The sequence below is a fragment of the Eretmochelys imbricata genome, chromosome 4, assembly GCF_965152235.1.
Source record: "Eretmochelys imbricata isolate rEreImb1 chromosome 4, rEreImb1.hap1, whole genome shotgun sequence".
Classification (NCBI taxonomy): Eukaryota; Metazoa; Chordata; order Testudines; family Cheloniidae; genus Eretmochelys; species Eretmochelys imbricata.
The window spans coordinates 23,650,785-23,674,781 of record NC_135575.1 but is presented as its reverse complement, the minus strand read 5'-3'; the positions used below and the strand labels follow the sequence as shown (position 1 = coordinate 23,674,781).

The 23,997-nt window shown below is 43.4% G+C and overlaps 3 protein-coding genes across 3 annotated transcripts in view; 2 read left to right on the top strand and 1 right to left on the bottom strand.

Annotated features, from left to right (window-relative positions):
* Positions 1 to 1,807: 1,807 nt before the first annotated feature.
* Positions 1,808 to 23,997, bottom strand: part of LOC144263917 (E3 ISG15--protein ligase HERC5-like) — a 42,682-nt gene continuing 20,492 nt past the window's right edge. Inside the window, exons 15-23 of the mRNA XM_077815023.1 lie at positions 20,722 to 20,823; positions 20,507 to 20,629; positions 10,630 to 10,773; positions 9,676 to 9,842; positions 7,147 to 7,213; positions 6,847 to 6,929; positions 5,707 to 5,890; positions 4,192 to 4,291; positions 1,808 to 2,347 (exon numbers count right to left, since the gene is read on the bottom strand). Coding sequence (XP_077671149.1) covers positions 2,133 to 2,347; positions 4,192 to 4,291; positions 5,707 to 5,890; positions 6,847 to 6,929; positions 7,147 to 7,213; positions 9,676 to 9,842; positions 10,630 to 10,773; positions 20,507 to 20,629; positions 20,722 to 20,823 — 1,185 coding nt within the window. The 3' untranslated portion in view covers positions 1,808 to 2,132. The remainder of the gene's footprint in view (positions 2,348 to 4,191; positions 4,292 to 5,706; positions 5,891 to 6,846; positions 6,930 to 7,146; positions 7,214 to 9,675; positions 9,843 to 10,629; positions 10,774 to 20,506; positions 20,630 to 20,721; positions 20,824 to 23,997) is intronic.
* On the top strand, positions 14,011 to 16,643 carry PYURF (PIGY upstream open reading frame). The gene is made up of 2 exons (XM_077815024.1): positions 14,011 to 14,366; positions 16,485 to 16,643. Exons 1-2 carry the CDS (start codon positions 14,149 to 14,151, stop codon positions 16,624 to 16,626), a joined length of 360 nt encoding a protein of 119 aa, XP_077671150.1. The 5' UTR covers positions 14,011 to 14,148; the 3' UTR covers positions 16,627 to 16,643.
* On the top strand, positions 16,692 to 17,428 carry PIGY (phosphatidylinositol glycan anchor biosynthesis class Y). Its single transcript, XM_077815025.1, has one exon. It carries the CDS (start codon positions 16,692 to 16,694, stop codon positions 16,905 to 16,907), a length of 216 nt encoding a protein of 71 aa, XP_077671151.1. The 3' UTR covers positions 16,908 to 17,428.

The window sequence follows — 23,997 nt, the reverse complement described above, 5'->3', positions numbered from 1 at the left end:
GCAACATACTTGACCTGGCTTACTAATGTAATAGGAAATTGGATCAGAAACATAATTATGTTGCACATGATAAACTTGAACACTCTTAGCTCAGTCTTCACTTCCTACTGTGCCCGCTTCTGAAAATTTGCTTTACGAAGAGAGAGAACCAAGGAAACACAACAGTACACAGGCAGTTGTACAACAAAGAAAAACACTGTCAGCTGTACATATGAAAGGCTATCCTCATTTATTTCAACACAACATTTGGCAAAAGGGCCAGTAAAACACTTTCTTACACATGAAACTTGCTTTAGGTACCTGCCCACTGACATATTCAACAATGTATAACAAACATACAGTACTCAGGGTAAGCAATGAGCACAGTTGTCGGTCAATGAAAAAGATGCAATATTTATATGCTTTTTACAAGAAAAACCACAGAAAAATACAAAAAGTATAGTCTGCAGTGTTTACAACCTTGCATAGTATTATCAGTGTTGGGCCTTAATTCTGCAAAGTACAGCCAGCTCCCAGGGCCCACCAGGAAGCCTGCATAGGTGCAGGGATCCATGCACATGGAGTTGCTTGCATAATTGGACCCAAAGAGTTTAACTTATGGTAGCAGTGACATTTATTTAAAAAAACATTGTGCTTTTGAAAATGAAATCTATTTGCTTAGGACTCCACACACCCCGTTTAAAAATTACGTACAGTGAAAATAAGAAGTTCACAGCATGTTGGGAATGCAAAGCCCTTGCATTAATGCTTTAAAAATACAGCTTTTAGCAAAGCCTGGAAATGACTGACAGAATATAAAATATTTGCCATGCTGAGTCCTGATCCTGAAACCTCTTACTTGGGGGAGTCAAAGACAGTGCTTGTGGGAGTATGGACTGCTCAGTCCAATACAAATTTGCAGGTTCAGGCCCCCTTAGGTATTGGGTAAGGCTAGAGAACTCATCACTAATATTTCTGATCAGTGGAAATTTCATCATCCTCTCCCTTTGACATTACTACTATTAAGAATGCATTGACAGCATGCTTGGTTCTATACAAGATACAAAGTATTGAGAATCTCTGCCCCAAAGAGCTTACAGACAAATCCAAAAAAGACACAGTGAAGACAGGATGCATTGGGAAACCTATAGGAGAAGTGTTAATTGTTATTTGTTAATATTACAGTTGTTGACTTGCTTCTTGAGGTCACCCTGTGAACACAATTCAGGCTTCTGCTGCTGGCAAAGATAGTGACTTATTTTGGTGAGTAATCAGGTCCATGTCAAATAAGAGCACTGTAGAGTTACAGAGTCATCACTGTCTTTACCAACCCCTCCTCCCAGCATCCAATTAACCTCTTGCTCGCTGAATGTGTCAGTGTGCTGGAGACTTTCCAAGTGGCTGCAGGGAGTCAGTTGCCCATCTCCCATTAAACACCCAACTCCCAATTAATTCTGTCTCCCATATGCTCCTTTGAAAACCCCAGCCAGAAACATCTGTGAAGCAGCAAGATTCTTTTAAATGGTGGGAATGTAGGAAGCATGAGAGTTAAGACCGGGAGGGTGATTTTGCCTAACACAGCAGTCTGGTAGGTAGCACTCAAGTTAAAAGTACCTATTATATACATTGTCAACCTATTTTATATACCATTAATAATTAATTACAACGTGTTCTTTTGATACATATTAAGGCTGGGATTTGCAATGGAACCTAAGAGACTCATTCACCCAAATCCAAATGAAATTCAAGGAGAATTGGGCATTTAAATCCACTAGGTACCTTTGAAATTCCTATCTCTCTCTCTCTCTCTCTATATATATATTTATATACACACACACTTTATATCCAATGTAAGAGATTATGCAGGGAAAAAGTCATTTAACCAATAATACATTTTCGTTTAGTCAATATTGCACTTGGTTAGTTAGTTCACTGACTTTTTACAAACCTGTTCTACAATCTTAGGTACTTGAACAAATGTGGTGATTCTCAGGCCTGCAGTCAAAGTGCAATCCCAATGGATGAATGAATCTGAATGTTTTTAAGGTGCAGTACAAATAAAAGACAGGATTTGGTGGCATCTCCTCCAACAATAGAATACTATTGCAAGTAAGACATGAAAAATGTTTTTTTAAATTGCTCTTGGCCACAATTTATGATAGGTTAAATTTTTCATAAAACTCTAAGGCATTCAGGAACTTTTCCCGAAAAATCTCTTTATTGCTGTATCTTGGGAGCGCCAAGATGTGATAGCAGGTATTGGCAACAGGATGGAAAAGGTCCGGGTTTTCTTTTTTAAAGTCTGCAATAGTGAATTGAAAATGTCTCATCCCTTCAGCAGGGATTCGATCCGTTCCTGTCAGAAAAGCTGAGGGGAGAAAAAAAAAGTCAATAAGATGCAGACAGAAAACACACTAAGATAACATTATTGGAGGACAAATGGGGTGGCGGGGGCAGAGAATCACAAAGTAAATATACAGGTAATTGTACAAGCTACTTGTTTTGTGTTTTTTGTTTTGCACTTAGTGTACTTGAATATTTTGAATCCTTTTACTTGCTGACTTATAATGAGAATGATCCCTTCTTTTCTTTTTTAATTAAAAATATTTTTTAAGTTAGAAAGGCGAGGCTAGGCTTTCTGTGTTTAAAAACTATGAACCTGATCCAGCAACCTTCTTGGATAAAGCTGGGACTACTTGTGTCAGTAAGGAACACTCACATAATTAAGAACTCCACTTAGGCCCCGACCAAGTCATCTCTTTTGTGCCCCCTCCTTCTGATCTGTGCCACAATTTCACCTCAAAATTTATAAAATTAAATACAAAAAGACACACAGGAATTTGGGGGGGGGGGCATACTCAATGCTATCTTTGGTTATCTTGCACTAAGTTACTATGGCAATAGATGTCTTGAAATACCTTGGAGAGAGAGATTAATAAGTAGATGTAGCAGAATTTCTGTCCTGTGGGGAATTGCTGATATTTTGACATTTGTTGTCATCCCAAATCAGGAAAAAAAGTCCAAATTTCAATTTTTTTCATGGACTGGAAAGGTCATAAACATTTCAATTAGGAAATGTCTAAACATTTTGTTCAACATTTTCAATCAAAATTAAATGTTTCAGGACTCCCAAATTTGAAACATTTCATTTTGGTTTGGTGAACCAAATTAAAAAGTTTCATTTTGACTTGGTTCAACATTAATCTGGGGCCTTCCTTAAATGTCACAGCGTCTCATGAGAGTTGTAGTGCTGGTGCCTAATGCCCCAATTCTCCTGTATGGATGGGGCTTCCTGGCTGGATTGCATCTCCCATGATGCATCACAGTCTCCCTGCTGGTTGAACCATTATGGTGCATCATGGGAAATGCAGTCCAGCCAGGGAGCACTTGCCCATAAAAGAAAATGGGGGCATGGGGCAACTGAACTACAAATTCCATAATGCTCTAGGGCTGCTCAGGTGAGCATAGATTAATGCTGAACTGACCTGAAACTAAACATTTTGATTCATTTAAAAAAATCAAAATGTTCAATTTGGGGCTACCTGACCCAAAACATTTTGTTTTGATTTTCCTGGAAAATCAAAGAGTGTCAGCAAAATGTAAGTTTTGCCTGTAGAAATGGCATTTTCTGTTAGAAAAAATATTGTGACAGAAATCTGCACCCCAGCTCTACTAATAATCAATCAATCAATATAATCAAAGAGGGAGATGGGGAAAAAGGCAGAAGTCTTGACTCCTCGTCCTCTGCTCTAACCACTAACACATACTTCTAAAATATTTCCAGCAGATGAAGAATTAAGAAGTAGATATTCTTCCATTTAATCAAACTAAATACTCTCATGAGGTAATTGCTGTGAAGCTAATCAAATACCTCCGGCCTCAGCTGCATGCTGATTCATGACCCATCACCTCCACTTGCTCTATATTAGCCTTAGGTGGAATAAACTTAGGATACCTAGGGATGTTCAGAATAAATGAAGTACAGAAGAATCATGGCTAAGTCAGATGCACTGGGGCAGAGTCTAAGAGTGAGACCTAAAGGAACAGAACTAAAATTTGGCAAAGAAGGCTCTGGCATGGAAATGATGAAAACAAGGCCAAATACAGTAAAAAGCAATTTAAAGCAAAATTATTTTACAACCAAAATGTTTTTTTGTGTTTTAAATAGAGAGAGAATATTTAGTGCATTATTTAAAGTGCCTGTTTTATTACCAAGAAAATTCTTCTTCTTTTCTTCTGGGAGTTCATGAAACACAGCCCAAAAATTCTTGATGGTTTGATCAGACTTTTCATAATCTGTGTACTTTGTATTCTGTCAAAGAGAATAAAAATAGCCCTGCCCCGTTAGTCTAGAAATATAAGACCGGAAGGCACCTTGCTAAGTATTATCTAAACCATCCCATTATCTAGACTCATTTGTCTAACCTGTTGTTAAAATCCTTCAATTATGGACATAACACAAGATGCCTAGGTAATTTGTTACAGTGCTTAACTACCCTGACAGGAAGTTTTTCCTAATGTCCCACTTAATTTTCCCCTGCTGCAGTTTAAGACCATTACTTCTTGTCCTGTCCTCAGTGGTTAAGAAAAACAATGCATCACTCTCCTTTTTGTAACAGCATTTACATAGTTGAAGACTGTTATGTCCTCCATCAGTCTTTTCGTCTCCAGATTAAATAAACCCAGTTTTTTTAAGTCTTTCCTCATAGGTCATGTTTTGTTGCTCTCCTCTGGACTTTCTCCAATTTGTCCACATCTTTCCTGAAGTGTGGTGCCCACTGCCCAGAACTGGACAAAATACTCCAGTTGAGGCCTTCTCAGTGCTGACTAGAGTGGAAGAACTACTTCTCATGGCATGCTTACAACACTCCTACTGATACATCCCAGAATGATTATCACTTTTTTTGCAACAGTGGTACATTGTTGACTCATTGAGTTTCATCCTATTTATTTCAGATTTTTAAACACCCCTGTACTAACGCAGAAGTTCAGGGCACTCTAATCAAGGGTCTGCCTCAACCAGCTATAGAGAAAGGAGTATAGTACATGGATTTCAGATCTGGGAATGGATTTCTAACATGCCCACTTTGCAGCTTGAAGGTGGTGGGAGGGAAGGATTCAGGTCAGATCCGGGGTATTGCTTTAGGCCCATCTCTAATTCTTCTCTTGTTTGTTGTTTTTTTTATCTTAAGAAGTGGTACCAGGAAAACCAAAGGGGTGTCTTTCATATGGGGCAAATTTCCAACAAGGGTGTAATGGGTGGAGCTCTGAAAATTGTAATTAGTATTTGTATTACAGTAATGCCTAGCGACCCCTGCCATAACTGGGGCCCCATGGTGCTAGATGCTGTACATACGCATAGTCAGCAAAGGCACCACTCTTCTACTGTTTTACTTTGAGTGCCCAAAGCATGCTTGGTGCGGTACTCTGCAGCATGGACCTCCAGATCATGTTTCTTTGGCTACAGAGCACTAAAAATGAGACAACAGCACAACCCAAAAGAATTTAAAGGAATATCAACCTGTTTAGCCCCAAAATGACTAGTAGCCACTAGGAACAATTAATTGGGTCACTGGTGTGAACCTAAGTGAAAAGCCCCTCATCTCTTACCAGGCCCCTGAACCACCTATTCTCTCATTCATGGGATATGTACTCGACAAAAGAACAAAGACAGGGAACCTATATTCAGCAAGTGAAGCAGGTGCATGCTCTGCTGGACTGCATTACCTCTTCCAGCAGCTTCCAGTCATATTTTGTATGTCCACGGAAAACAGTAAGGAACTCGATAGGAAGGAAGAGCTTCCACTTTTTAGCTGGACAGCCTCTTAAAAACCCATTCCTGAAATCCTCAAATGGCTTCTTTACCGATTCATTGAACACATAATTCACGTATGCATTGACGTATTCTTTCCTGCAAAGATATCAACCGAATGCTGTAGATTTCTTGCTTTTAGTGAAACAGAGTGAGGGACAACTTTAAAGGGGAAACCTACAATAGTTCATTCCTGAATATGGCCTTAATCCAACACATGCAAGAAACATTGTGCACATGCGTAGCCATCCCACTGAGTTCAATAGGATTACTTATGTACATAAACAAACACGAATGGCCACTACAAATGACTGTCAATTCAGTCACCCCCATGAATGCATTTTCTGTGCTATTTTTATACATTATATTCTTATGAATTGTTTATATTGTAGTGGTAGCCAAGGGTCCCAGAGTAAGACATGGCAGGTATTCTTTATTTTGTGCTGCATGCACATTTATGAACACAGATCCCTGGTCCATATTCTGCTCTGTTTTACAGTGGGATAAATCCAGAGTAACACCCATTGAAGTCAACAGAATTATTCTGGATTTACACAGGTTTAACTCAGTTTGATTCTTCTTTTTATTTGTGACAGGAATGATTCACTGGAATTGTAGTTCTATATCATCTACCCATTTTAATTATTATATATAGGGCTTAAATAGGGCTTTCAGATTCAGAGATTTTAAGCCCAGTCGGGACCATTTCTGAGCTTCTGCATAACACAGACCAAAGACTATCATCTCCCAGTTACCCCTGTGTTGAGGTTATCCCTGATACACTGTAAGGTTAATGAACTTTTACTTCCAACTATCCTTCTGTCCTATGTAACAAACAATTTGCTCGAAAGAAAAATCTTACAGTTTAAAATCAAATTATATATATATATATATATATACATACATACAAAAATCGATACCTCTTCCAGGACAGAAACTAAAACACTAGATGCTTAAAGAAAAGTGTGTGTGTGTGTGTGTGTGTGTGTGTGTGTGTGTGTGTGTGTGTGTGTGTGTGTGTGTGTGTGTGTGTAGAGAAAGAGAGAGAAAACTACCTGTTATGCTTTGTGATTGGAATGTCTGCACCATTTTCTTTAAGTTCGATGGAAACTATAGATCCTCCTTGTTCCTTCATTATCTACAACAGTCAAAGGCAAAGTAAAAAATTGAATGCTGGTTTACTCATACCATTCTTATTCTTTATACTGAGCCTGATACTGCAAACACTTATGAAGGTGAGGACTTAACTTATATGATCAGTTGTGCTGATTTCAACGGGACTACTCATAAATCAAGTTACTCTGTGTATAAGGGTTTGCAGAGCTGGGCCCGTAAGTAGGATGATAATGGCTTACTGTGAAATCCATCATCATGTTCTCAAGGATGTCATCATAGTCTTCATCCAGCATTTCTTGAAGATTCCTGTCAGACAAGAAGCAATATGGAAATAGACTCTAAATAATTTTGTTAATGCAAATTAGCAAAATATTTTCTATTTCTGTACATATACACATTTTTTGTCTTACATCTTATCTAGCACCATTCATTCCGAATGACCCACAAATTGATCTACAACTAGTCTATAAACTTCAGGTCTGATCCAGCAATGAGCTTCATGTGGCCTGAGCAGAGCACCCCTGACTTTCAAGGAATTCCATGCAGACGTATGGGTCAGCTTGCACCCAGGTCATTGTAGGACTGGAGCCTCGGACCCCCGTCCTACAGTTATATATGTCAATAACCTTACACACGAATAGTCCCACTGACAGTTACTCACATATGTAAGTGTGTGCAGAATCAAGGCCTGAGGCTGCTATGTTTACTGAGTCAAGACAATTCCATCATGGACCATGGGGATGATAGATAAGAACAATTTTGTCGTGCACAGCAGCACCACACAGCAATTTAAGACAGGAAGTGAAGATTTTTTGGTAATTTGGTTCACTGATGTAATTCATAGTTTGTTCTTTTAATTTTTGTGTGAAGCACTTAGTTGCCATGGTGATAAGTGCTGTGCAAGTTAGTGAAATAAGAAGTGAAACAGCAGGGGGAGGAGGTTGGGTAGGCAGAATGCAAGTAACCAAGTTGGAACTTGTCCAAGACACTGAAGGAAATAGACATGCTATTAAAAAACAAACAAAATAAATTGCCATGCAGTCTTTGTGATCCTGGTCTCTTACTTCTCAGCCAGAATGAGCACCACAGTATCCCCATCTTGATGATAGGACATTGGTTCAAAATTGAATCAAAGAGAATAACACTATCTACTGAATCACCACCACCATTTCCTGCTGTACATATCTGAAATCTCGTATTCAAAACCTAATGCAACCAAAGCTTAGTTTTTCAGATCTGACATGATCACAGCATAGAGAAATAATTCTGTTATACTAAACATTTAAGTTGGTTAAAATGGAATCACAACAGAAATTTATAACCCACCAATCAGGAGACTATTAAATAAGATGCAGCTTTGTTTCAGCCAGGTCTAAATTATAGCCAACAACATTCTTAGGGCTTGTCTACACTTGCAAGTTTTGTCGCCAAAAACTGCCTTTTGGCAACAAAACAGCAAGAGCGTACACACTACAATGGGACTTTTGTCGTGAAAAGCACCCAGTTTTGGTGACAAAAAACTTCCACCCCAATGAGAGACTTGTCTTTCCCCCTCCCTTTATTGTCCACAAAGAGCCAGTGTAGACACCGCTGACTGTTTTGTCGACAGAACTGGCTTCCGCCAGTATCTCACAATGCCTGCCCTGATTGCTCTGCTCAGTGTTTTGATCTCTGCTTCCCTGCAGCCATGTGCCCCTCCCCTTTCAAAGCTCCGGGAAGTATCTGTGTGTTGCTCCGTTTGGGAAACAAAGAAAGAGCAAATCATTGGAATGCTCCTGTTCTGCCCTGCACTAGAAACATAGCGGCAGGCAGACTGCTGCTGTGGGGGAGGGGGCCAGACTGCTGTGCTGTTTTGTCATTCGTGTCACTGTGGAGAGCTCCCAGAGCTACTCACGATGCTGCTCTCGGCAGCTGAGGGGGCTGTGGGAGAACCCAGAGAGAATCCCAAGGTGTGCAGCGATCAGCTCTTTCTTCCCACAACACTGCACTGTGGGATACATACCCACGGTGCATTGCTCACCCTGTCGATGATGGTCTCCCCAGTGTGGACATGATCTGTCAACAGAGGGAGCAAGTGTGAACACCCTGTGGCGATTTTTTTGTTTTGTTGACTTTTGGGTGTCGACATAAGTTTTGTCAACAAAACTTGGTAGTGTAGACAAGCCCTTAACTTGTCCGTTTGCAGGGGTGCAATTCAACCTCCTGCCTGTCCAATGCCTGGCCCCACTGAAGACAAAGGGAGTTTCACTGTGGACTTCAGTGGGCGCAGAGTTTCACCCTTAGGGTGTGTCTACACTGAAATCGAAGGAGTGACTGCAGCACATGTGGACATACCGAGCTACCCGCAATCTAATTAGCGTGAGTATCGATACCAGTGAAGCCACGGCAGCGCAGGCATCAGTATCAACTATACAAGCCTGCCCAGGACTCTGAGTACTGAGCCAGTCTGCTAGCCCACACTGCTGCAGCTTCACTGCTAGTGGTACTCATGCTAACTCGATTAAAGCTAGCTCAGGTTTGTATACACGTGCTGCAATCCACTTGCAGGGCAGACGTACCCTGAGTGTCTCATCTCTGGAGCATGTCCCTGTCCTAGTATTATCATATCAAAAGCAGTATGGTATTATAAGTTCATTGAAGGCATGTACTTGAATAACTGTATTTAGCTCTGTTTTTAGTGGTTTCTATGCACACCACAAAGTAGGAGACCCTCCCCCCCCCACATACTTTTATTTAATGGCACAAAGCTTGGGAAATTGTTTTCATACCTCCCTTCTGTAGGAGACAGCTCTTTTAAGTCTTCTAGAGTGGGTGGAATATCCAGCAACTTTTTGTACAGAGCTAGAGGGAAATGAAAGGGAGCGATCTTCATGTTATACAGTGCCATTCCAAACAGAGTGCCAATCAGGAAAAAGGTGTCTTCGCTTCCCGGTACCTAGTTTGTGTGTTTAAAAAACAAAACAAAACCCTTATTACTGACTTTTATTATGGTGCGGAGGGAGTGTGTCTAGTGGCTAGAGGCAGGGGACTGGGTGTCTGGATCCGTGAATTGTATTCATCGTTCTGCTGCTGAGTGCCTGGGCAAGTCACTGACACTCTCTTATAGTTATGTCTAACCTGCAGTTGGGAGGTGTGATTGCAGCAGATGTAGATACACCTGAGCGAACCTTGATCTCGCAATAGCAGTGAAGTTGCAGCAGCACAGATGACACTCACTCAAGTATATGCCCAGGGTCCTGGGCAGACAGGGCTAGTCCGTGCCACTGTGGCTTTGCTGCAATTGTTACTTGAGCTAACTTCAAAAGTATCTCATGTTTGTCTACGTGTCCTACAATCACACCTCCTGATTGCAGTGAACATACCCTATGCGTAAATAAAGAAGTAACTGCATACATACAGAACCCTATGCCTGTTATTTAAAGGAGCAAGCATTTCTGAGGCCCAAAATATGAACTAGAAACTCCTTTAACTGAGAATCTGGTTGTTGGTGGGACTCCAGGATTTCCCCTAATGGAAGCTGAGCTTGCTCAGTGGAATCCAAGCACTGCCCACAGGGAGACCTGCAGCATTTCTAAGTCTGTTTCTCACAGAAGACATGACCCAGATGGTGAGCCAGTTCATAAAAACGTGAAGGGGTGACAGTCATATGGGGAAATACCAGCTAAAAGGAGATTTTTTTTTTTAAGGTGAGGTTAAAAAATAGTATCATCTTAATAACTCACCTGAGAGGGGAACCAAATCAGCTTGGAGTCCTCCAAACTTCTGAATATCTGTGCTTCTGGACAACACAGTTCCCTTGTAATGATAGTGAAGAACTCCTGGGACAACCCTCCATCATCAATACCTTGTTCTCCAACGAACTGCACCTGAACAGTCCAAAAAGACCCCAACAAAATCACTGCTCTTGTGTCCACACTGAAATGATCACTTGCACAACTCCTCCCAGCACTAGGCAGTTACTTGGGCCCTGAAATCTGCAGAGAGCTCGATGCAGGTGCAAGGGACTGTCAATGCATATGAAATTGCAAGATTGGGGCCCTCGTTTGCAGAGGTGGCAATAACAAATTGAATACCCATAACTGCAGTGGCTGTTCAGCATGAAACACTTCAGTGTGTTTACCCTTGAATGATCATCATCTGTTATACTGGACAGGAGATGGAGATAGAAGGAGGAAAAGGTATAAGTGATACCACAGTGTTGTCAGCTGTCATAATTTTATTTTGAGTCTTGTGCTAGTTGGTATTTTTCTGAAAGCCCCAGCTCTTGGAGTCATGTGCATATGTGAAAAAACATTTTGAAAAAAATGTCTAGCCTTTGTAGTTGCACAAGCAAGCTTGAAAACATGAACGCAGGTTCCTAAAACCAGAAAGCAAATAAAAAGAATCCAAAATGTATTATTTTTAAAGATCTTATGCATTTTAAGACCGTTTTATAATTTTGGGGGCCTGACTAGTGATTTTTTTGAATGCTTGAAGTTGGCAGTACTGGTACCATAATCTGACAAATTAGATCCTTATCCTTAAATCCAAGGCACTAATTCTTCCCCTGCCCAGTTTTCACAGGTTCCTTTGCTTCACCAATATTTGTTCTTAGTGCTGTTGAAAGATGCCAGCTAGACAGCTATTGTCACCCCCTTTAATGATGATAAGCCACACGTGAATGTTATATGCATGAGGGGTGAAATCCTGACCCCAAAGAAATTAGTGACAACACTCCCATTGATTTCAATGGGGACAAAATTTCACCCCTAGGATATATATCACTGTTGGTCTGAAACCTGTGCAGTTATTTACATCAGGGCCAAGTGGGTGGAAAAGGCTATCATTCTGACTTGGTAATGTTCTACACTCCCTTTCCCTGATGTAAAAGGCTACACAAGGGGCAAATTTGCACTGTGGCTTTATGCACCATGCCTGCTGTGTGAATAAGCAGGAGACTACTATTTCCAAGGCTGTCTTTTGAGATGGCTCAGTGGGAGAAGAGAACGGAAAGGTGACACTGGCCTTTCGATAACAATACATTCACTTACCGAAAACACTACTGGTAGTTTTTTACATTGGAATAAGCACAGAAGCTTGAGCTTAAACCTTATTTTATAAACAGCATAGCACCATCTAGTGGAAATCAGTTGGTATTACCTAATTTTAATTCCAAATAATAGCCATATCTGCATTAAAAAAACCCTGATATTTGTTATATATAACACACACATGCACACACAATGCCATTAAAATAAAATTATATGTATTTACTGTTCTGCATCATTTGTATACTGGTTCTCAGAAAACTCTATACTCCCCAAATGTGGATTGCTGTATATAGCTGTAATTCCTTCTTGCCATTCTAGCGACAATAATAAATCACATGATCTTTTGGGTCATGGTTTCTGATAATCTCAGAACCCCTGGATAGAAATAAATTATCCAGGTAGGAGTTTCCTGAACAGCTAAGCCTGACTGTTGTGTAAATAAATGTAATACTTTGTTAATTTAAAATGAGTGTTAGACATGCTTATGAAAAAAAAATTATAGCATGTATAGTAGTCACATAGGCCTCAACTTGTAAAGTATAAAAGAATCAAAGGAAATGTCCTCATGCACATCTGTAATAAATTCAGGCTCCCACTCCCATTATTCCGTGCTCTCTCATGCCTGATACAGGGTCTCTCTCTCTCTCAAGTCTTCTCTTGTGGTATGCTTTCTTTGAAGTGCTCTTTCATTCTATTCCCCAATGCATTTTCTACTTCTCCAATATACTTCTCTACTCCTCCAATCTCTCCCATATGTTCCCTTCCCCTCTTTGCTCCTCCACTTCACCTCCCAGTTGTTTTGCTGCTCCATCCCTGTCATATCATAGCAGCAGTAAATAGCATTTACAAAATCCAGTAGCCGTGTCCACATTTGGAAGCACATGTGGCTTCCATGTGCTTCAGTTACCTTTTGTACGATTACTGAAATATTTGATAGAGTGCCGTCTTCTGGTGGGGCAGCTCTGCGACATCAAACATCAAAGCAAGTGCTGCATTATCTGGGGCATTTGCTGACCCAGTTTGGGGAGTTTAGATTTTTTCTGTATGTCAGCAGGTATTCAGGTCAAAATGCAGGCTATGGGGAAGCTCACTTGCCAAAATGTAATAATTTTTGTCTCATTATTTTTATGACACTGAATGACATTAGGTACTAAGTATTTGGTATTTTTGTTTGTTTTTCTTTCTTTCTTTCTTTCTTTCTTTTTTTAACTGGGTTTAAAACACCCTAGATTCTCTTTTCCCAGTTTCCCACTGGAACCATTTTTTCCTGAGCAAGTTATAAATCTCTGAAAACAAAGATTTAGAGCAGTCAAGCTGTAATATGTTGAACAAGCAAGATTTCAAAAGAAATTCCAATGTCCCACTGAAATCAACTCAACAAATTCTTTCCTCATCAGTGAGATTAAAAATAAAAATAGACTAAAAATTAACTCCCCACAAGGAAGTATTGCTGACCCTCCACACGAGTACAATTTGTCAACTCCGGGGAAGCGTATGTCTGGGAATGGTCCAACAACTTTTCCTAGAGGTGCACAAACAGCTGTAGCCTCAGCTTGTTGCCATGGTTGAACTGCTCAGGGAAGTGCTTCGAATGAGATTAAGTATCAGGGGGTGGCCCTGTTAGTCTGTATCCACAAAAACAACGAGGAGTCTGATGGCACCTTCAAACAGATTTATACTCCTCGTTGTTTTAGAATGAGATTAAATGGCTACCTCTGTTGATCCATTAATCTGGTATGGTACTGATGTAGTACCTACACCAGAGTCTCTGAGAGTCTCCAAGTATTTAGAAAATAGAAACCACCCTGCCTGCCTCCCACACCATGGGAGAAATGGCTTAATTAGCTGACAGCGTGGCGAGCCAAGTGACAGTGATAAGGGTGCCACTAGTAGGCCTTTTCTTTTTGCGAATACAGACTAACAGGGCTGCTACTGAAACCAGTGATAACTGAATACCTCTGGCGGGGGCCGAAGGGAAAGAGGAGCTGGGACCAAGGCAAGAGCAGCTGCTATGAATACCGCAGCGCAGGAGAAGCAAGGGGGGTGGGTGCAGCTGAGAGCAAGGCAGCACCGGCTGAGGACTAGGAACCGAGGGGCAAGCAGCCCGGGCTGCACAGGGACTCTCCCAGGCCGGCGCAGGAAGGAAGGAAGGAGGGGCAGAGAGGAGGAGGCTGGCCCTGTGAGTCAGCACAGCCGCGGCAGAGCAGGACCATGCGAGGACGGTATGTGAGCAGGACGCTCGCCTCAGTGCTGCTCTGCAGGCAGCCCCACCCCGCGGGAGCCGGCGCGGCTGCGGCTGCTCACAGACCCGGCCCGGGGGCAGCCCTGAGCCACTCCTCGGACAGGCCGGAGGGCCAGGAGCAGCCCACGGCCTTCGACCCGGCTGTGCTGCAGTTCCTGGTCTGCCCGCTCTCCAAGCAGCCGCTGAGGTGAGGCCGGCCTCCCGCCCCTTCCCTTGGGCTCGGAGAGCTTCGGGGACCCTGGGGAGCTGCCGCCGCACGGGGCAAGCCCGAGACCCTGGCCCCGGAATTCCTGCCGGCAGCCAACACGCTCCCCTTCCCCGCCCCCGCGGCGTCCTCTGCCCGCCAGCCACGTGGCTCCCGCCCCGTCCTCCTGGGAGACGAGATTTTAACCCAGCAGGGACCCGAAGTGACATGTCACTGTCCTGCTGGAAAACACAGCAAGAGCCTCTCAGGCGGGGCGGGCAGACTTGCTGGCCTGAGGGCCGCACCGGGTTTCGGAAGTTGCATGGAGGGAGGGTTGGGCGGGGGCTGTGCCTCCCCAAACAGCCAGGCGTGGCCCGGCCCCCGCCCCCCGGGGCCCCCGCCCCATCCAACCCATACATTCCCTGCTGGCCCCCCTACCCCATCCCTCTCCCTGTCCCCTGACCTCCCCAGTAACCCCCGCTACCCCATCCAACTCTCCCTCTCCTTCCTGACTGCCCCCCCCGGACCTCTGCCTCATCCCTCCACCCCTTCTCCCTGTCCCCTGACTGCCCCCCCCCCCCGGGACCTCTGCCCCATCCATCCACCCCTTCTCCCTGTCCCCGACTGCCCCTGGAACCCCCACCCCATCCAACCCTCCCTCTCCTTCCTGACTGCCCCTACCCCCGGGACCCTGCCACATCCATCCACCCCTTCTCCCTGTCCCCTGACTGCCCCCCGCCACATCCATCCACCCCTTCTCCTGGTCCCCTGACTGCCCCCGGAACCCCCATCCCATCCAACCCCCCCCCTTCCTGACTGCCCCCCCGGAACCCCTGCCACATCCATCCACCCCTTCTCCCTGTCCCCTGACTGCCCCTGGAACCCCCACCCCATCCAATCCCCCCTCTCCTTCCTGACTGCGCCCCTGGCACCCCTGCCCCCAATTCAACCCCCCCTGTTCCCTGCTCTCTAACTGTCACAGCCCCACCCACACCCTGACCACCACCCTGAACTGCCCTGTCCTCTATCCAATCCCCCCGCTCCCTGCCCCCTTCCCGAGTGGCTGCACCAGGACAGGCAGCCGTGCCGCCCGGCTGGAGCCAGCCACTCCCCGCGCAGCACCGAGCACCAGGTCCCGTCGGGCTCTGCAGCTGCACTGCCCTAGGAGTTCACAGCCCCCCACTCCCCGAGCACGGCACTGGCGGCACAGTGAGCTGAGGCTGCGGGGGAGGGGCTGGGGACTAGCCTCCCGGGCCAGGAGCTCAGGGGCCAGGCAGGAGGGTCCCACGGGCCATAGTTTGCCAACCTCTGCTCTCATCGCAAAAGGAGCTGGTTTTTAAATCAGCCATAAAGTTAATTTGAATGAGAGCCTATACCATCAGATAAGTCAATTTTGGCAGGTCACTCGCTTCCAATTTTCTGCAGCTGTTCATTAACTGAACTGTATATCTGCCTGGGAGAAGGAAAGGAGTTACAATGGAAGGTAGGGGTGTCTGTGTCACACCCACTCATGCTCTTCCTCCATTTTCACCTCCTTGGGCATGCTATTTATATCTACTAGAATTAATTGAAACACAGCAAAAGGTGAGAACTCAATGTAATCTCTAGGGTTCATGACTAGCACATGTGCTCTGTGGAAGCTACAGTTTGCCATAATTTATTTTTACACCTCTGCCATTGCAGACACAAACACAATCGGAAAGTACCCTATGAATAGCCTTGAGTATATAATTGTGAAGTACAACTGAGCTGAATGGCATTTTCTACACAAAATCTTAGTTCACAACTGCACTGCTGTAGGGTGCCCAAGCACTTAAGGAGAGTTTTCATTTTCATAATTTAAATGTTATAAATTTTGTTATGAAGAGTCACACCCTACCTCCATTCTAAATAGTATCTTTATCTGAAGGCATGATTTCCTGCTTTGAGAATGTGTCCTGGTTACTTTCTGTTAGGATAATTCTACTAGTTCCATAGTTTCTAGCTACATACTTCCATTGAGATGTTCGTTTCAGTTGTCTTTCACCCCCCTCCAAAAATAAAAATAAAAAAACCCAACCCAAAATCTTCAACAACAACAACCTGGGTCATTGTATCTACTGTTCAATTTTTTTTAACCAGGTATGAAGCATCCACCAATGAACTAATTAACAAAGAGCTGGGCATCGCGTATCCGATCATTGATGGCATTCCTAATATGATCCCTCAGGCCGCAAGGATGATTGACAGAAAGGCCCAGGGTGAGGAACCGAAGCAAACCTAGATAGCCGTCATCATTCAGACAAAACCTGAAGACTAACCTACGCCCACAGTAACTGGGGAAGAAAGATGTTTCTGTCACTGCCTACGCTAACTGTACTTGTTCCACTGTTGTCCTTAGCGGGTCTGTTTTATTCAGCCAGTGTGGATGAAAAGTTCCCAGAGGGCTGCACCAGCACAACCAGCTTGTGTTTCTACAGTCTGCTTCTTCCTATTACCATACCAGTTTACGTGTTCTTTCACCTTTGGACCTGGATGGGTATTAAACTTTTTAGACACAACTAATAAGGCAAAAGCTTGGAAGGCACCACAAAAGTAGACTTGCCAACCTTGGGGCCGCTCGGAGAGAGCGATGTATCTTCACCTACCCACACCCTAATATTATATTCCATGCAGTTGCAATAGTCTCCTAGCATAAGTGGTGGTCTTTATTAATCTCCCAATGATGCCTGAAAATGTAACTTTCTGCACAAGCCTTGATGCACAATGGCCTCATTACTGCTGAGAGAGATAATTAAATAACATTTCTCTTGTTCCTCCTCCATGTTAGCACGTCCCAGCAAAACCTATTGGTGAGTTGTAAGGCTATGCTACTAGCCCGTCAAAGCTGTTGTGTCTTTGAAAAGAATAAATGTTGTGCACTGATTGAGATGAATTTTTTAAAATAGGTTATGGTGAGTTTCACTATGCCTCTTTAAATGAGCAGCACCATAATTCGGTAGTTGCCTTGCCGGTTTGAACTGATGTCTGCAGTAGAATGCATTTGTCTTACTGTACTATGGAAATAAAGAGTATAATACATCAAACTTGTATCCACATGTGCTTTGCAGACTCTGCATTAGGAGCTCTTCGGTCCCTACTGAAATGTAGCCACGTTGTAGGTGCCTGTAACACTATAGGTCTAATTTTAGATGGGGTAGTGAAAAGTAATGTCTCTAATTAAATTATAGGGGGAAGGAAGACAGGGCATTTGTTATTACTGAAATAGGCATTATTATGATTGCCAGGATAGCAGAGCTGGCACACCTATTCATGGGATAGTAGCCTGGGGGCTCCTGGAACCTGTGCCAACCGGCAAAGGTCCCTACCAGCTGGGGATAGCAGTAGTGCGGCATGCAGCAACCAGACCCTCTCCCCAGCCCCTTGCCAGATCTATGCTGTCTGGGGAAATGCAGTACAAAGGGAGTAGAGCAGGGCTTAGAATCTGGCCTATTAAAGTACCCGCTGTTTGTTGTTAGGTGACTCTTGGTTCTCACCCATTTCTAAGTCTTAGGTGGGGTAATGCGCGCTGTGGAGGTGGAGTGTTTTTTAAAGCGCAGGGACATGTTGTGTATTAATTGGTCTGGGTACACCCTGGTGGTGCACTTCAACATGGTTCTGTTTGAAACTACTGTGTTAAAGTGCACTACTAGGGAACCATTAGGGTGCAAAAGCAGGGTCTACAGGGACCAATTAACACACAACACATTTGTGCGCTTTAGAAAGCGCAGCCACGTTTAGTGCATTACCCCACCATGTAGACAGCCCTTAGTCAACCAGTGCCAGTCATATTAACTTAAATAGGCACTCCTAGATGGACAGAGAGAGACAGCTGTGATGTTGAGACACAGAATGGTGGTAGCAAAAGTGACTCCCCTGCATGAGCTAGACCATACATGTACAAATTGTCCTTATGCATACTGTTGCCACCTTGATGTAAAATGCAAGAGGGTAAGGGTGAAGGAGCAGAAAACTCTCCCTACGTAACCTTTTAAGCTTAGGTTGGAAATGTGCTTCCATTTACAGCTCAGTAACAAATATCTCCATCTTAAAATTGAAGAGTAACATCTGTGTGTTGGATACCTATCTGGGTAGTGCGATTTATATACGTTCCTGCAAAGTGCATCTCTGAGCCTGTGATTCTGGCTGGTCACATATATGGCGACTCAGAGCCATCCCTTAGGTATGGTGAATCGGGATGATTGCTGGGGGCCCCGCAGGGGGCAGCGGGGAGGTGAGGGGTGAGGAGCCTCACCACCAGAACCTTCTCCTGCCCACCGGTAGGTCTCACTCCCTCTCAGCGCCTACCGCAGATCAGATGTTTTGCGGTGTCAGGAGGTGCTGGCAGGGAGGGGAGAGAAGTGAGGGCGTAGTGTTCTCGGGGGAGGGGGCGGAACTGGGTGCGGAAGAGGTGGGGCAGGGGCGGGGTGGGGGCAGGGCCCAGGCAGAGTAGGGGGAGCAACCCCCAGCAGATTAGAAACTCAGCGTCCATGTCCCGGGTCCTGCATCCCCCTAGGGATGGCCTTGTGGGGACTGGTTAACATTGGTTGTGGCTTCTAATGGCGTAGGGGAAAGCTATTCCTTGCATTGGGATAGACTCAGTGATATGTGGGGCGCGTCTATAACTAACCACTATGACCCTAAGTAAGATGGAGCCACTTGTAGAAGTTGACAGAACAAATACAGCAATAAATCAAAGAATAAAAGTCTACCAGATTCATTCTTTGCTACCTCCCTGCCCCTCAAGTCTAACTCTGGGAAACAAGAGCTGGCCCCCTTTGGATATAGCACAAGACGACAGCAAGCCATGACACTGCCCAACACTGTGAGGTAGAGAGGAATCAGGTAGCATATTTATCCCATTTTCACAGAAACCAAACTACAGGTAAATATTCTTAAAGACTTAGCTACTGAGAAATCAGAAGACAGTAATAAGACAGTCATAAGATGCTCTAGGGAAAAGCAACTAGTTATAATCTGGGAGGGCAGACAATATTTTTGATGTGTTGCTTAATGAAGCAAAGCTGCAAGCAGGGCATTGGATGCTGTAACTCATGGCATAAACGGCAGAGTGAACCTGCGTGTTCGCACTGCTGCGGTAGATGCGGGGTGGGAACCGCTGGCAGGGAAGAAGGGCCACCACCGAAAGAAAAAAAAATATTGGATAATAAGAGTTATTGCATTTGCTGTCTCTCGTGGCATAGATCGGATAACCAGACCACTCCAGTGCGTAGTGCTGATACTAGGAGTTTGGAACATAGAACCCTTTATGACCCTATGATGCTGTCGTGAGATCTATGTAGATCCTGATCCTGTGCCCATGCTGAGCTCCATTAAAGTCCACTACCCAGATTTCCTGCAAGGTCAAGACCTTAGTCACTCATCCATCTAATTGTTTTTCCATCATCGCTGGTGCCAGAGCGACAGAAATTGAAACGGAGGCCTCCTTTGTAACTACAGGATGGTACAGCAGAGGCAGGAGCAACACAGTCATCTCCCATGCTGTGCCACTGGGGCGTCTCATCCATGGTGTGCGGGGGACCATCTCCACTCAGGACAGCAGCAGTTAGTCTCTGTGGCCAAGTCAATTCTTGGCCCCTAGCGCTGGTCATGGAGATGTGTTGTACACACATTGGTTTGCCTGGCCACCACTTTCACGTACAGCAGACTACCCAACAGCCATAAGGAGGTGACCTAGCAGTGAAAGAGTACTCCATTGGATAGTGCTAATATGAGTTTGGAAAATAGAAACCTATCTAGTGAGATCTATGCAGGTTGCCCATGACCAGTTCCCTTAGCCAGCAAGTCATCCCCCCCCCACCCAAGCTATTTCATAATTAAACCAACCACCTGCCATTCACTGGGTATTTGTATTAGCCCCTTGCTTTAATCAAACAAAGCTTAATTGTCACGTGTACCAAGATTGAGAAGCTAATTCTAGCCTACATGGAACATGCTTTTCAGTAATTTCCATGATACTTTTCCCTCCTTCATTTTTAACTGGATTTTAAAATGCCTGATGAATGCTGAAAAGATGTCCTTGTTGGTTATGCGCTATATTAAAGGCGAAGTACTCTAGAGCAATATATTCAGAGTTAACAAAATAATCAAGCTTGATTTCTTACTTTCAAGAATTTCTCAAATGTTTTAGGTGGTGCGCTCCTCAAATACTGCCACACATCATCCACAAGGTGTGTTCTTCTGATCTCTAAACACCACGGACCTCGTGGCACCAGGAAAGAGTTTGCCTACAAAACAAAATAGACAATGCATTACAAGCTTTACATTCTTTTAGTTTTTAAATTGTTAAAAAAACCTCATTGACTTTGGCAATACTTACGTTATATATCCTGAACAGAATTTGGCGGTCAATTTCATAAACCACAATCTTATCTTGCATGTCAAAGATGCAAGGGTATGCAGTCAGTTTCAACAAAGCCTTCTGAAATTACAAGAAAGTTTCATTTTCAATTAGGAAAATGTATTTAAAATGTCACTGTGATAAAGACAAGCTGGATTATCAGTTCTTCCTCTGTCCTATCTCAGAGTCATGTTATGTACATAAGGCAGTATTTCTAAAAGGAATGTCCAGAAGTGAAATCCCCCATTTGTCTGTTAAAATAGCCACTTACAGGTTCTGTTCCATACTGTGAGTACCTCAGCTCTAAAGCCTGATATTCTGCACCCTTATTCACAATGCACAATACCTCATTACCAAGTAGTCCCACTGAAATCAGAATCAGGCCCTTGGCATTTTGCATGCACAAGTGCAAGGTTTCCATTTACAAACTTGGTACACTTCTGAAAGCTGCTTTCGAAATTTGGCCCCAGGCATTATAGTTATAGCAGTGAGCATGATTGCTTACTTTGTTTAAGAGAACTGGATAAATTCATGGAGGCTAAGTCCATTAATGGCTATTCGCCAGGATGGGTGAGGAATGGTGTCCCTAGCCTCTTTTTGTCAGCATGTGGAGATGGATGGCAGGAGAGAGATCACCAATCATTACCTGTTAGGTTCACTCGCTCTGGGGCACCTGGCATTGACCACTGTCGGTAGACAGGATACTGGGCTGGATGGACCTTTGGTCTAATCCAGTATGGCCATTCTTATGTTCTTACGTTCTTAGAGCCTTTGGTTTAGTACCTTGTCAAAGGCTTTCTGAAAGTCCGCATACATTATATCCGCTGGATCACCCTTGTCCACATGCTTGTTGACCCCCTAAAATAATTCTAACAGATTGGTGAGGCATGATTTTTCTTTACAAATGCTATGTTGACTCTTCCCCAACAAATCGTGTTCATTTATGTGTCTGATAATTCTGTTCTTTACTATAGTTTCAACCAATTTGCCTGGCACTAAAGTTAGGCGTAAAATTGCTAAGATCGCCTCTGGAGTCTTTTAAAAAAAACTGGTGTCACATTAGCTATCCGCCAGTCATCTGGTACCAAAGCCCATTTAAGTGATTGTTTACACCATACTTAATAGTTATGCAATTTCATATTTGAGTTCCTTCAGAACTCTTGGGTGAACACCATCTGGTCCTGGTGGCTTATTACTGTTTAATTTATCTATTTGTTCCAAAGCCTCCTTTATTGACACCTCAATCTGGGACAGTTCCTCAGATTTGTCACCTAAAAAGCATGGCTCAGGTGTGGGAATCTTCCACACATCCTTCAGATGCAAAGGATTCATTTGGCTTCTCCTCAATGGCTTTGTCTTCCTTGAGTGCTCTTTTAGCACCTCCATTGTCCAGTGGCCCCACCGATTGTTTGACAGGTTTCCTGCTTCTGATGTAGGCAAAAAACAATTTGCTGTTAGATCTTGAGTCCTTGGCTAGCTGTTCTTCAAATTCTTTATTGGCCTGTCTAATTCTATTTTTACACATGGCTTGCCAGAGTTTATGCTCCTTTCTAGTTTCCTCAGTGGGATTTGACTTCCAATTTTTAAAGGATACCTTTTTGCTTCTAACTGCTTCTTTTACTATGTTGTTTAGCTATGGTGGTACTTTTTTGGTCCTCTTACTTTGTTTTTTAATTTGGGGTATATATTTAATTTGCGCCTCTATTATGGTGTTTTTAAAAAGTTTCATGTACAAAAGTTCCATGAAGCTTGAAGGCATTTCGCTATTGTGACTGTACCTTTTAATTTTCCTTTAACTAGCTTCCTCATTTTTGTGAAGTTCCCCTTTCTGAAGTTAAATACTACTGTGCTGGGCTTTGGTATTTTCCCTCCCACAAGGATGTTAAATTTAATTACTTTTTGGTCACTATTACCAAGTGGTTCAGCTATATTCACCTCTTGGATCAGATCCTGTGCTCCACTTAGCACTAATTCCAGAATTCCCTCTCCTCTTGTGGGGTCCATGAGAAGCTGCTCCAATAAGCAGCCATTAATGGTGTCTAGAAATTTTATCTCAATATCCCATCCTGAGGTGACATGTACCCAGTCAATATGGAGATAGTTGAAATCCCCCCAATATTATTGAGTTTTCTACTTTTATAGCCTCTCTATTCTCCTAGAGCATTTCACAATCACCATCACCATCCTGGTCAGGTGGTTGGTAGTATATTCCTACTGCTATACTCTTGTTATTCAGGCTTGGAAATTCTATCCATAGAGATTCTATGATACAATTCGATTCATTTATTTATTTATTTTTTTTTTTAAACTATATTTGACTCCATGCTTTCTTTCACATCTAGTGCCACTCCCCCATCAACATGATCTACTCTTGTCATTTCTATATATTTTGTTCCCTGGTATTACCATATCCCATTGATTATCATCATTCCACCAAGTTTCTCTGATGCATCAAAATCCTCATTTAATCCTCATTTATCAATATCCTCACTTAATACCAGGCACTCAAATTCACCCATCTTAGTATTTAGACTTCTAGCATTTGTATACAAGTACTCTATAAAATGTGTCATTTTTTAGTTGTCTGCCTTCATGTGATGTAATTGAATGGGACACTTTTTCACTTGACTGTTTCTCTTCAGGTCCTAGCTGTAATCTAGCAACTTCTATCCTCTCATCTTTACTAGGATATAGAGAATCCCTGTTAATAGAGTCTCCTCTATGGGATGTCTCAATCCTCTGTACGGTCAGCTTTCCCCCAGCCCTTTCCCCCAGCTCCTCTACAATCTTCTCAATTTTACATGCCAGCAATCTGGTTCCATTGTGATTTAGGAAGAGCCCATCCTTCCTGTAAAAGTTCCTTCTTTCCCAAAAGGTGCCCCAGTTCCTAATAAACCTAAAACCTCCTCCCTACACCATTGTCTCATTCACACATTGAGACCCTGCAGCTCTCCCTGGCCCTGTGTGTGGAATTGGAAGCATTTCAGAGAATACTACCATGGAGGTCCTGGACTTCAATCTCTTACCTAATAGCCTACATTTGGCATCCAGGATCTCTCTCCTATCCTTCCCTATGTAATTGGTACCTACATGTACCACGATCACCAGCTTCTCCCCAGCACTGCACATAGGACTGTCTAGATGTCTGGAGAGATCCACAACCTTCGTACCTGGCAGGCAATTCTCCATGCAGTTCTCCCGGTCATCACGACCCCAGCTATCTATATTTCTAATGATTAAATCTCCCATCACTAT

Bases quoted from the DNA above. Each gene is read 5' to 3' on its own strand.
- PYURF (XM_077815024.1), top strand. From the start codon at position 14,149: ATGCGAGGACGGTATGTGAGCAGGACGCTCGCCTCAGTGCTGCTCTGC. The intron at 14,367-16,484 runs GTGAGGCCGGCC...TTTTTTAACCAG, and splicing joins CTCTCCAAGCAGCCGCTGAG to GTATGAAGCATCCACCAATG.
- PIGY (XM_077815025.1), top strand. From the start codon at position 16,692: ATGTTTCTGTCACTGCCTACGCTAACTGTACTTGTTCCACTGTTGTCC.